Below are 13,102 nucleotides of genomic sequence, written 5' to 3' on the forward strand. Positions count from 1 at the left end.
ACTCCAGAACAGCCAGCAGTGCCCACCTGCATAAAAGAAATGAGCCGATACTGGTCCAGTCCATTTACGAAGAAGCTTCCCATCTGAGACTACTCTAAGCGGGAGATCCATGGGATGGGGAAGGGGGACTGGCCAAACTCCCAGTGTTGGAACCTTCAGTGGCTTATCACTTCAACCCTAAACATTGCTCCCTCTCAGCTTCCTCTAGCATCTCTCTGCCCAGCAGATGGACCGCCTCATAGCCTCCATTTTCCAAAAGATGTATAAGTATGTAGCACAGTCAGTGTGCACTTTTAATGCAACAACACTGCAATCTGCACACCAGGCAGAAATCCTGGCCCTCTGGGATGAGATCTGTGTGGTCCTCTGAGGCTCATGGTTTAGAGACCCTGGTTAGTTCCAGTTCTCCTTTCTGATATTATCTCCCATCACATTCAAGGGCAGTAGAATCATGGGCAGCATGTAAGAGTGTCACCAAACACTTCCAGTGTTCAAAAATAACACAAATATACAGTAACTGGCCCATAGCAGAGGATGAAATTGACTTAATGTTATGTTCGAGTGACAATTTAGCAATCATACTGTATATGCACAGACTAAATTCTTCATGGTGACAAATCACACTGGTAACAATGTAGAGGGGCTAAAATGGACTGCCGATTGAAAAGCTGATTCATTATCTGGAAGGTTTTAATGATGGATAAAGATCCTTATGCTGTAAATACTGCACATTTTCTATACTGTTTTAAGCCTTTACACATGTATAATTTTAACATATAACTCCTGATTGCTTCACATTAGTCTGTTGAAATGTAACTTAATTTGAAAGTACTTGCAAAGACTAAAAGAATATTGTACTGATCGGAAGACAAATCAAAGACAATCCAATCAGCATTATATGTACATGCAATATCAAAAAGATGCTTCTTACTGTGTTGTTTCCATTTCCATTTAAATGAAAGCCACTGTCAAAGAGCGGAGATGATACTCGGCTGTGATCAGTGGATGGCCCAGGAGAACCTGACAAAGAAAGGAGAATGATTCATGTTCCTTACAAAAAGCCTTCGGAAGAATCCCTGTTAAACATTTAGTTCAACTTCATGTCGTGTCTATTATTAAATCCCTTCAAAAACAAAGAAAATGAGTCAAGAGTTGCACCTAAACCTGAAACAACATTGTCAATTCATAGTTAATTTTTGATATTGACTTTATTCTGCTGCCCTGCCTTTAAGCTGTACAGTTAACACACAGTATCCAAAAAAGACAGATGCTTCCTCTTTGATATATTACTGTAGCTTGGCATTAGAGGACTCTTTCCAATTCGGTCACACTCGGTAAAGTGTGGCAGACGGCTCCTGGCCTCTCTTACTTGTCATTTGTGCCATTGTGAAACAAATGGCAGCTTAGAGAGAATATGACTTGAACCTTTTCGTTCTCAGGCAACAAAACACGACTCACCGGCCAAACACCCTACAGCAGAACCTGAGTGTCTCTGCACTGACGCCTTCCCATGAATGCTAACTTGCCCACAAGGTATGAAGGCTGGATTTCTCACAGCTCTCAGTTTCAATTTGTGAGAATCTGGTGGTTTATGAACTAAGCTATGCATATTTAAAAAGCCTCCTGTGGACAGGGGGAAATTAGCATCTCACTACAAACACTAAACACAGTGCATGTGGTTCTTGTGCATACATGCATGTTGAAATTCTAATGCTGCTGTGATGCCAATATTAAATAAAATAAATATTAATGCACATCTATTAGCATGAATTATTGTTCTACATCTGTGTGTTCTTCATAGTTAGAAAATTGTACAAAACTATCATTATGTCCGCTGCTGGAGACTGAAAGGTTTTATTATAGTTTCTTCATTTACCTTTTGCTTACAGCCAATTATCTGTGCTTCAGAAGTCTGCATCTTTTTACCTAACACACAACTGTGAACAGAAGAAGCCCAAGATATAGAGTTCCCATGAGCTACATGATGCTCCCCATCACTTTGGTCTTGGGATTGTCAACCAACACTTTATACAAATAGTTCTACAGTACTGAGAGCGATATGAAGATAAAGCTGGAGCCAGAGTATGGTTAGCTGAGCTTAGCATTCAAACTTAGGGAAGCAGGGAGAAACAGCTACCCTAGCTCTTTCCAAAAGGCTGAAAATAATGTCAGCAGCTTTAGCTCACTAATTGTTCTTAATGCCCTTAAAAGGGGTGCCAGGTATGATGGAAGGTCTTTAAGGAACCTCTCAGGGACTACCCTAATCCTCTCATTCTTAACACATTGCATTATCTCCTGGATCGATATATTATGAGCAGGTGGGGAGGGACGTATCCATTTAAGGAGAATACACCTCCTGGAAAGCAGAGTGGAGAATGCAATTACTTGTGTGGCCTTGGGTGTGTCGAACACTGAAGGAATTCGGAAAAAGGGAAGTAAGCGGCTTGGGGTCTACAGCTCTACCCAGGGCAGCACTAAGTTCATTAAAAATTGTTTTTGAGCATGACCAGAGCATGTACATAAAGTCAGCAGGCGACTGTTTACATCTTTCACATGTGTCAGTTCTGTCAGGGTTGGCGAATTAGGGAATTGTGGAAATTGATTTTGCCTAATTTGGAAGAAGCGGAAGAAGCGAGGGAAAGTTAAATTTTGCTGATTAATCTGCAAATGACGAAAAACACTTTCAAGAAGAAGAAGAAGAAGTAGAAGAAGAATTCCTTTATTTGTCGCGCAATAAATTCAACATAAGGGTCATTAATAGTTAGCAGACCTTTGTTTTACAAGCTCTGGAAAGCTGGGTCTGAGCAGGATGGTAGAAATAGTTACTTGTGATAGACTGGAACTAGAACTGATGGAGCATTTCAGCCAAGCTGTCTCCTTAAATGATTAAGCCTGTGAACGTCCTCATTTGTCCAGGTCATCGTTATCCCCAAAGCAATTTCAGTCAAAAGCAACTGGACTTGGTTATTTGTCTAGAAAGACGTTTCACCTCTCATCCAAGAGGCTTCATCAGTTCATGTACGCATCTGACCAGGCTGGGACTGGTCCAACTATCTGGTGTGGAGATCCCGGTATTTAACCTCTCACAAGGCTGATGATGTCACTGGAACCCTTCGTGCTCCATGTGCCAACGACTGTCGTAAGAGTGACAGTCGTTGGTGGAACGTTGGTTTCGACTTTGTTAGTTTTTGTTGAGTCTTAACGACAGTCGTTGGGGTCACAGGAGGTCGTTTGTGAACAGTTGTTCTTTGAGGTCAGATTGTTGAATCTCCTGGGAAGGGATGAAAGGGCAGCATTGTAAATTGGAGATAAGTGGTGTCTCAGACCTCCTCCTCTGTTTAGCAATGGCTTCTCTACTTTTGCATTGATGGCTTCTTTTACTCCTCTTTCAAACCATCTGTCCTCTCTGTCCAGGATTTGGACATTGGTTTTATCAAAGGAGTGGCCCAGGCCTGAGGAGTTAGCTCTCCTGTGTTGGGACATGCGGTTATTCAGTGGTTGTCTTGTTTCTCCAATTTAGAGATCTTTGCATTCCTTGTTGCATTGGACAGCATAAACCATATTGCTTTTGTGGGTGTGTGGTGTTCTGTCCTTGGGATGTACTAGTCTCTGTCTGAGTGTGTTACTGGGTTTGAAATACACAGGGATGCAATGTTTGTTGAAGATCTTCCTGAGTTTCTCTGATACCCCAGCCACATATGGGATGACTATGTTGTTTATCTGGTTTTCTTTTTCTTTCTCAACCAGTAACATCATCAGCCTTGTGAGATAAAATCCCGGGATCTCCAGACCAGTTAGTTGGACCAGTCCCTGCCTGGTCCGATGCGTACATGAACTGATGAAGCCTCTTGGATGAGAGGTGAAATGTCTTCCTAGACAAATAACCAAGTCCAGTTGCTTTTGACTGAAATTGCTTCGAGGATACCTTAAATGATTCCAATTTTAAGTGTTAGTTAAAATTGGGTTTTGAGAAACATGTTTAAATGAGAAAGGCAACTGGGAACGTTCATCCACGTCATTACAAAGTCACAAAAGGAATAAGCAGCTTTTGTAGCCACTACACCTGTATAAAAACTAAACTCTAATTCTCAAAGCCCCAGCAACTTTGTGCTTCTGTGCTATTGGCACGCATTATAATGAGGTAATACTGTATGTATACATTTGGTGTGGAATTTGCCGCTTTCTATGCAAATGAACTTTGTTGCAAAAACAGTCCAGTTCACAAAGATCAGCACTAATAGCCATATGTAGTTACAGTAAAATTATTACCTTCTTCAAAGAGTTGGTGGTAATGCTGTATTTTTACAGGGGTGTCCTGCACTTGCAACTGTCATTGTTTGATGCAAAAGCAACATGTATACTTTGTTTCATGGATAATTGCACTTGGGCACAGAACTTTAGGAGCGTGTTTGTGCTATGATATCAAAGTGGCAGCATCCATTCTTTGTGAATTCCCCCGAGATGTAGTTGAAAGCTTGAGAAAAACAAAAAAAATAGTAATGTGTAGAAAGAGGTGTTTTTCTGAAATGGTGATTTCATATACTGTTGAGCACCAACAGGAATTTAGCAATATTTGAATTTAAATCCAATGACAGTTGCTGGGCTGTTTGTCAGCGTTATTCAAATAGTGGAACAATAGTTCTTTTTAGAACTGATTATAATAAATTATACTCAGATGGGATTTCTGAAGCTATTTCATATGTAAGCAAATAACTCCATTGTGCAGTGTTGTATCACTCTTCTACGCATTATATAAAAGACTAAGTCGTCCCATTTGACTTAAAAACAATGTTCCATAAATTTGCCATACTTTTCAAACTGTCCAATTTACCTTTTGTCTGTAGAGCTGCTTCAAATTCTCATTTTCTTGCTTCCTATCATTTTCTAATTTTTCTCACCTCCGTAACTGATTTGTCACCTTTGACCTGTTACACATGGAGGATTTAAGAGTCTGTGTATTCATCTCTTCAAGATGCTGAAGGTAAATACAGACACAGGGGATTACAGCTCCGGGTGTTTGACATTACTTCTTGCCTCAGGCCACTGAGCATAACAATTTATTACTTTGAAATAAACGTTCATCTACTGAACTGTGTTAAAGCGTCAGGATGCGCGAAAATACAATCTTAAGAAAATGTAGTTTATGCCTTTATTGCTCAAAAATGCTCAGTGAAATGGAGTTTATTGTGAGCATGCATGGCATTAGAACTAAAAGGCTCTTACCTAGAGGCAGTTTTAGAAATGATGGTACTTCTCGCAGGTAGCGAACAGTGATGGTGACTTCATCTCCTGCAGTGCGCAAGAGATGAACCTGACAGGAGCGAGAGAGGGAAAGAGAGATTGAAATCGAGATAGACAGCAAGAGAGAGAGAGAGAGAGAGAGAGAGAGAGAGAGAGAGAAAAAAAGAGAGAGAGAGAGAGAGAGAGAGAGAAAGATTGTGAGTGATGCAGCCAGATAACATTTAATCACATATGAATGAAGCAAGCCACATTGATGTCATGCTGTAGGCCTACACAACCTGAGCGAACAAAACACTTTATAACAGGAGATGAGTGAAGAATATGTAGTCACGTGTTAAAGCCTGGCAGAAGTGGCTTTTTCTTAAATCATCAAAGGCAGATATGAGCGCCATGAGAGGCGGCAGCAAAGTGACAGCTCACACCACAATGTAATTACGCTCTGCATGTCTGATATATGTGAGAGAAAAACATCATCAAAGATGTCTAGTCAAGTTTCAGACAGGCTTTCAAGTAAGGTTAGATTCAAAGGATAATATATTAATCTGTCTTCTGTGCATCTACAGAATATAAAATGAGCAAATGAGACAGTTGGTTTTGATATGTATAACTCGAGGTGTCACTTCTACACACGCTAAATGCACATCTGTCATCAGATCCTTCTCTATCCTCTCTGAAATTGTGTGGTAGCCCTACTTTAGCCTGAGCATCTGTCAGTGCTGCAAGTGTGACAGGATGCCATTAATGGCTCTGGATTTTGTTCTGAAGAGAGACTGCTCATTATGTGTTTTGACGGTCTGGAGGTGAATATAGTGAACAGCTGTTTGGGACTGCACAAGAAGACAGAGAGGACAAGCATGGGTAGAGTGAGTGTGTGTGTGTGTGTGTGTGTGTGTGTGTGTGTGTGTGTGTGTGTGTGTGTGTGTGTGTGTGTGTGTGTGTGTGTGTGTGTGTGTGAGAGAGAGAAGCTATATAAGAGAAACTGAGCAAAGAAGAAAGTCCATTATAAAACACTACCACATATTAGCAACCTCAAATCTTGTGTAGCTTTTGAAAGCGATCTACTACAATTTGTCACAGAGTAAACCAAAAGGAAAACAGCCTCCTGTCAAGATGACAACTAAGATTGTTGAGGTTGCACCTCCTTGCTGATAGCGACTGGTATTTTCCGGTAAACCTGGGAGGAATGGATGGATGGATGGAGCAGTGTAGTTTATAACAGTTAATCATGAATATACTCACAACTTCCTCGTGTGTATAAGGCTCTACATTTATGCCATTGACCTAAAGAAACCAACAGAGAGAGTGGAAAAGCAAATTAGTAATTTTATGGTGGAGAAAGGTGTTTTAGCATGCTCATTCACTGCAGGGACAGGGCCATAGGGGTGGCCAGGGGTGGTATATGCTCCCCCCAAAACAGAGTCAGAAGGAGATAGGTAGTGGGCTTGTTAGTATCATGGAGGAATTACTAAGGGCTAGGGCTGTAACTGTCCCTGTACTCAAGCTGAACCGTCACGGAACAGGGGTCTCAGTCTGGCGCATGCAGCCACAGATTGATGTTCCAAAGTTGACAATGGTGAGTCCCGTTTGGAAACTTTTAACTATATGCCATGAACATTTGCTGAGGTTAACACAACAAGCTGAGTAGCGTGCAAGTCACTATGGTGACAGAAAATAAGCAGCCTGTGGGTTCCGGGTGACCTGCTACAGCAAGTGAGAGAGATTTGTGTGAAAGACGAGGATGCTGTGTCAGTGTTGCTCCGCCATTCTTGGGTATGTGAAACACATTCAATATGCCAAAGCATCACCCAGATGCGCCAATCACCTGGACGACGCAAGCACCACAGACACGCAAAATGACCATAAAGAGACACAAAGCGACCCTCAAGACAAGTAAAATGACCATAAAGAGACACAGTTGAACCACAGGGAACTGTAAAACGACCATAAAGAGACACAATATTACCATATGGACAAAAAAAGGAAAACCATAAAGACATGTACAATGATCACCACGGAAAGACAAAATTAATTTATCACAAAGACATCAAAAACAACAACAAAGGGACACAAAACGACTACATCGCATGGATACACAAAACGAAGCGAGACTAAATGACCGTAAAGAGATACAATACAATACAACCACAAAGAGATGTAAACTGACCACAAAGACATGCAAATCATTCAGAGAGACACAAAACAACTACACCACTGAGACCTCGCCACGTCTGTGTCCATGGCTGTGAGCTATAGCAGCTATATATTATAGTAGAACATCTGTAAACCCAACCCTAGATGCTGCTCTTCCTCTCATGGCTTATAGTATGCAAATAGATTCAATATTCTACAGCCAGAAATAATAGCAAAAAAATATGAAACAGTGGTGGTCCAAAAGTGAAAGCACTAGCATTTAATTCATAATTTCATTCATAATAACTTTGAAAATGATTGTTAATATTGCTCGGCTGTCCAGTGAATCTACTTGATATTCTAGTTCAGCAGCACACCCAATGAACCTGCCAGATAGACTCAAATTAACTTTTCAAAAGATTAAATGAATATCATTAATAAATACTATACACTTTGGGCTTTGATGATTATTCTGATGAACAGAAACTATTATTGGCTGACGTCCTTATTATTACTCTACCACAACCTCTGACAAAAGCGTATTATTTTAGTTTATTGTAAATTGTATTATGATTCATGAACATACCTGACCACAATAGTATCTCTTCAACAGAGCGTAGATACATTAAAAGACTCATACAGCTCAAATTTCAAAAAATATTATATTGCAATTTTCTAAATTAAATTACTCTCTGTCAAAACACAAAAGGGTTGAAATTAAGATGCAATAAGTTGCAACATTTGGCATTGACCCGAATCAACCTCGAAGGGAATAAGTCACGAACTGAGGTACCAACCTGCAACACAGCATCCCCGACGAAAAGCTTCCCCGTCTGATCGGCTGCAAGCATCAGTTGTCAAGTGTCAGAGGTTAATGAAAACATTAGAAAATAATTGCTCATTTCATACATGGTTATGTGGTGGAAATAGCAATCAATGTCTCTGTCTGACTAATCTTTGGCAACGTCCTACAGCTCACAGAAAGAACACAGGAAAGCATGAAATTTGAAACTAATCAGGATATAAACCCATTTGCAGCGGCACAGGAGGAAACAATGAAAGCTCTGTTGTGAAAAGATTTGAAAAGCTCTGTGAAAGGGGCTCTTTACGTCCCCGGGGATACGAAGACATGATTCTCTCGTATCCAAAAAGGTATTAACAGGGATGTGGGCAAACGGACAAATTACAGGGAAATGATTCACTCACATGGAGCTTTGATATTGCATCCTTACAGGATAGTGAGAGGTCATGAGTTCTCACAATTTAACTGACAAAGATGGTTTACGTATTTTTCTCCTCCATCTAGCTAACAGCGTGGGTGCATTACTCTTCCAATCTGGTGACTGTTTACTCCTTCTGTGTGTTTTGCACTTTACAGCGTTTACTTTTTTTCTTTTTTTTTCTATTACTTGTTACCTCCTTGAACACATCTTATCTTTTACCATCAGTGTCTACCATTAGGTGTTTCAAATTCAACCAACAAAACCGATTTTGAAAGGGACGCATCACCTTCTTTTTTTTTAAACGTACACTGGAGATCAAAATTAGCAAACAAATTATAAATAATTGATTTATTCTGAAACACTGTTGGTTTTTATTGTTCAGAATTTGATAGAATATTAGCTGTGGATACACCACTGTTGTACTAGGACTACTATGTTTTTTTTTAAATAACCAAGGCACTTCAACAAAAACTTCAAAACACTTCAACTCTGCATTGACCAAACCTCTCATCAGCAGAAATAATAGAAAGGCTAGACTTGCCTTTGCTGAAGAGCCTGTTGTGTGGACAGAGGAAAACTGGTCCAGAGGCACTTCAGTGATGAGAGTATGTTCAATTTATATGTGTCTGAGGGGAAACTTTATGGTCGGCATAGGGCTGGGGAAATACTGAACCCGAAGTGTGTTAAATTAAACTACACTCTTATTCATTTTTGAATCCTATAGCCCTGAGAAAACATTGTTAAAATCTTCTTCTGACACAATGGTGACTGTTCTCTAATTTAGCTCACTGTGTTTTTTCACAAAATAAAGGTTTTGTCGAAGTGCCTTGGTTATTTCAAAAAAAGTACAGCAGCGGTATAGGCACAGAGGATATTCTAGTTTCTTTTTGAGTGAGAAGAGACTGTCGATACCAATCTCATCTCATTGTGCTGGAGTCAGGATGTTTTGCCTAGCTCAGCACAAAGACTTTAAACATGGAAACACTGACTGCTCTAAGGGCAACCTGGGCTACATTCAGACAGCAGATCCAGGGTTTCCAGATCGAATATGTAATGCTGAAAAAGATGCTTAAGGTGATTTAGAAATGCTGTCATGTATTTATTTTTACATTCATTATTTTCTTACATTTTCTGTTAATCTAGAATTAGATGACAATGTAATACATTGTATGTATTATGTCAAAAATGCTTTGTTAAAGTTATTTGTTTAGGAAAGCCGCCTTCTGAGTATCTTTGCAAAATTGATGCACAATCGACATAGAAAAGGGTTTTTTTTCACTCCAGCTCAAAAATGCACTATATCAGCCGCCATATGGGTAATTGAGTAAGGTAAGTTCATTTTCCCTCTTTAAAATCGATATTGGTATCGGCCTCAAAAAAGCCTACACGGAAGCAGAGGAAATTGAGGTGCAACATTTTGCCCTCCAGTCAATCACGGTGTCAAGTCGTGGGGATGAGCTGGTATACATTGTGACGTTCAGTGCTGCAGTCATGTAGGCAGTCACTCTGGAATGAATGTTTTTATAACAGCATTCTCACCTCATTTTCTTGGCTTCTTTTCTTTCGAACTATTCTTTTTCCTCCCAAATTTAACCAGTTTATTCACTCTTCTGACAGTTTTTCTCTTTGACTGTCTCTCTGATTATGTCCTAACCCAGTACTTACTTCTAAAGGAAATTGTTAGTGCTCTGAAAATGCTCGACATTTCATTGTGAACTGAAATGTCACAATGTAAAATATCCGATCTCTTTTTAAATTTCATTAACATTTCTATGATCAACTTGATTAATGACATTTAACACTGCATTGGAAACCCATTTCAAAGTCCACATTGCAGCAGTGAAATAAAACACTTTCTTACCTACTTGATCTTTGAATATCTTTGAAATAACCACAGGCACGTTGTGCTCTGCACCGCCCTGGAAAGCAGGAGAGAAAGATGAGGATGAACACTGTTGAGTTTCAGTGGTGAAATCTGCTGCCAAAACTGCTTTCTCACATAAACAGTCATCTCTGCAACCAAAAGATTTTTTCCATCTCCACCGTAGTCTCTCCATAATCAAAACTTATCTGCTTACTTTGATGCTTAAGCCCAGACCGCCAGTCGCTTGTCTTCGCAGTACAACAGTTCTGTGCTTTAGAAAGTGGGAGTTTCTTATTGGCAATAGGATACTGTGATCATTGAAACAGTATTCTGGAATTATGCGGCATGAATTACAATACAAGTCTGGAGCCCTCGGGCGCACTTACATTTACTTGGGATTCACTTCCACTTGTGCAAACCACATCCAGCTTCTGTATGGTTAATACTTCTTTGGTCAATTTCAGGCAGACATCATAGGTATTGTTGGTCTCCTCATTGTACAGCAAAGCAATTCCAGATTTTGTCTGTTGGAATTGAGAAGAGAATTGACATTTTGCCAAGCGGAGCAATTACATGAACACAATGAACATTTTAATCCCCTTTTCTCAAAGGGTCATTTGTGTATCCCATTCTACTCATCTAGTTTTGGGTTAATTGGTTTTGCTTGACATTGTGGAAGCGTGTGTAAACCTTTGTGTTACCGAAGAAATGAATTGCATGCTTTAAATTTCATAATTTTACCTCATGAAAAAAAGGGAAACACAAACTTTCAGGAAATTGCGGCCAACGCTTTGAGGACAGAAATGAGGATGACAGCTGACGCCGATAAAAGATCACAGCGCAGACATCAGACAATTTGACGATGTGAAGGTGAAGATTCCACAGATAAATAGCACAGTTGATTCATACATTATCCTCTGATCTCTCACTGCTGTCACTGCCTGCAAACACCTGAAGTCACACAACCAAAACCTTGAGAAGCCCTAATGAATTAGAAATTAACTGAACTTTTTTTTCCTCTGAAATAAGTGAATGCCAAATTATTAAACTGCCGAGTTATTCAAAGTTCTGCAATGTTGTTAGTCACATATAGCTCAGTGGTTCCTAACCTTTTTTATGTCTCAAGTACCCTACACCTCTATCAGTTGAGCTCAAGCACCCCTTTATCCAGGCGACATGTGGTGGTGCGAATGTGCTCTGCATTCATGTAAAGGGTTCCAAAATAGAGGCTCTGTCAAAAGGCCATAAAATGTTTTGAGTCGCCCACTGGCCTGAATATACAGTAGATCTTTAGGGTTAACTTGTCAAAGTTTGCATTTGTGCTATTACCTCTATGAGTGGCAGAAGCAGGATGTTTAAACCATTTGTTTGTTCCTTTTAGCTATCTGTTTTCACTTCTCTGTTCACTTCCCAACTCCTTTTCACCCACCAGTTGGTGGTTAACCTGTCCTGTGCAGTCCAGGCTTTGGTAGTAATAATTGATATATTAAAAGATAAGCCTCACACCAATTTGTAAACCTCTCTGAATCACGACTGGTTTTAATCAAATCCTAATATCTATATGTAGCCATATTAGGAGGCTCTCCCTATGCTCTATGCTCTGTCACTTGCTTCACCATGTTGTTAATTTCTCAAATATCTCCACTCTCGGATGAATAACAAGCAGATTTTGCACTGACATTCATGTTCCCAAGAAGATGAAGCCTAATGGTGATACCTTAACTCTTCTTGGTTGCTCTTCACTGTTTTTTTATGAATGGCCTGGACAATTATGATAGGCAGATTGCCATGAAATCTGACATTCACATCAGGTAATTTTTTAATTTGTCCAATACTTTGGTTCTTGCAAAACCCAAGCTGAGTCTTTATATATTCAAATACTTTTCTTGGCAAGACATGCCCTGCGTAGCATCCAAGCTCTATGATTGGCCAGGTACCTATGCTTGTATGTTAAGGTCCTACCCTCTAACCAATGGGGCTATCCTGACCCTGACTATCAAGGTCACAGCCTAACATCAATTATATGCCTAACAACTCAGCTGCTACACAGGGTGTGTCTTGCCAAGAAAAGTAGGTGGTCACAATATCAGGGTAGTCAACCGTAAACGTGTTGTCTTAATACACAATGAAGCCCAATGTGTCCTTTTGTTGTAACCTCTGATGTAGTTACTCCAATCTCAAACTCCAAAACACAGCAGTTAGATGCATAATTCCCTCAAGTTCTGGCTTCATCAAAATCCAGTCACTAGAGTAAATATGGTTTATGGGTGGTCTGAGTTATAAACCAATGGAAGGGCAGCCTGTGTTTGAAGAAAACAATAGCCAGTTAAACTGAAGTGACATGAATTACAGAAATGGCTTAATATGCCACCGTAGGAGTGGACAAAATTAAAAGAACACAAATACAATGTGGTCCAATACACGTTTGCATGTTTTTGACAATCTCTCCAGAAATGAGCATCGGAATCTTCACAAAAGGTATGATTTATCACAGTGTGTTGCTGCTGTTTTTCAGTTACTGTGTCCACCCCCTCTTTCATTTGGTACTGTAGCAGGTTTTACTCTCTAGGTTTCCCTAAAGTATGAAGGCTGAAGTATCATAAAATGCCGTAGGAGTGTCATAGGAGAACGCAGCAGTCCGCAT

At 39.9% G+C, this 13,102-nt stretch overlaps 1 protein-coding gene across 1 annotated transcript in view; it reads right to left on the reverse strand.

Moving 5' to 3' along the window:
* sntg2 (syntrophin, gamma 2) overlaps nt 1-13,102 on the reverse strand; it is a gene marked incomplete at its 5' end in the record, with an annotated part of 78,575 nt that overhangs the window by 44,359 nt on the left and 21,114 nt on the right. Inside the window, 7 exons of the mRNA XM_083924702.1 lie at nt 932-1,020; nt 5,224-5,311; nt 6,481-6,522; nt 8,169-8,212; nt 10,456-10,513; nt 10,673-10,729; nt 10,845-10,982. Of these exons, the coding sequence (XP_083780828.1) occupies nt 932-1,020; nt 5,224-5,311; nt 6,481-6,522; nt 8,169-8,212; nt 10,456-10,513; nt 10,673-10,729; nt 10,845-10,982 (516 nt within the window). The remainder of the gene's footprint in view (nt 1-931; nt 1,021-5,223; nt 5,312-6,480; nt 6,523-8,168; nt 8,213-10,455; nt 10,514-10,672; nt 10,730-10,844; nt 10,983-13,102) is intronic.

Source organism: Echiichthys vipera, assembly GCF_963691815.1.
Source record: "Echiichthys vipera genome assembly, chromosome: 12".
In the NCBI taxonomy this organism is placed as follows: Eukaryota; Metazoa; Chordata; class Actinopteri; order Perciformes; family Trachinidae; genus Echiichthys; species Echiichthys vipera.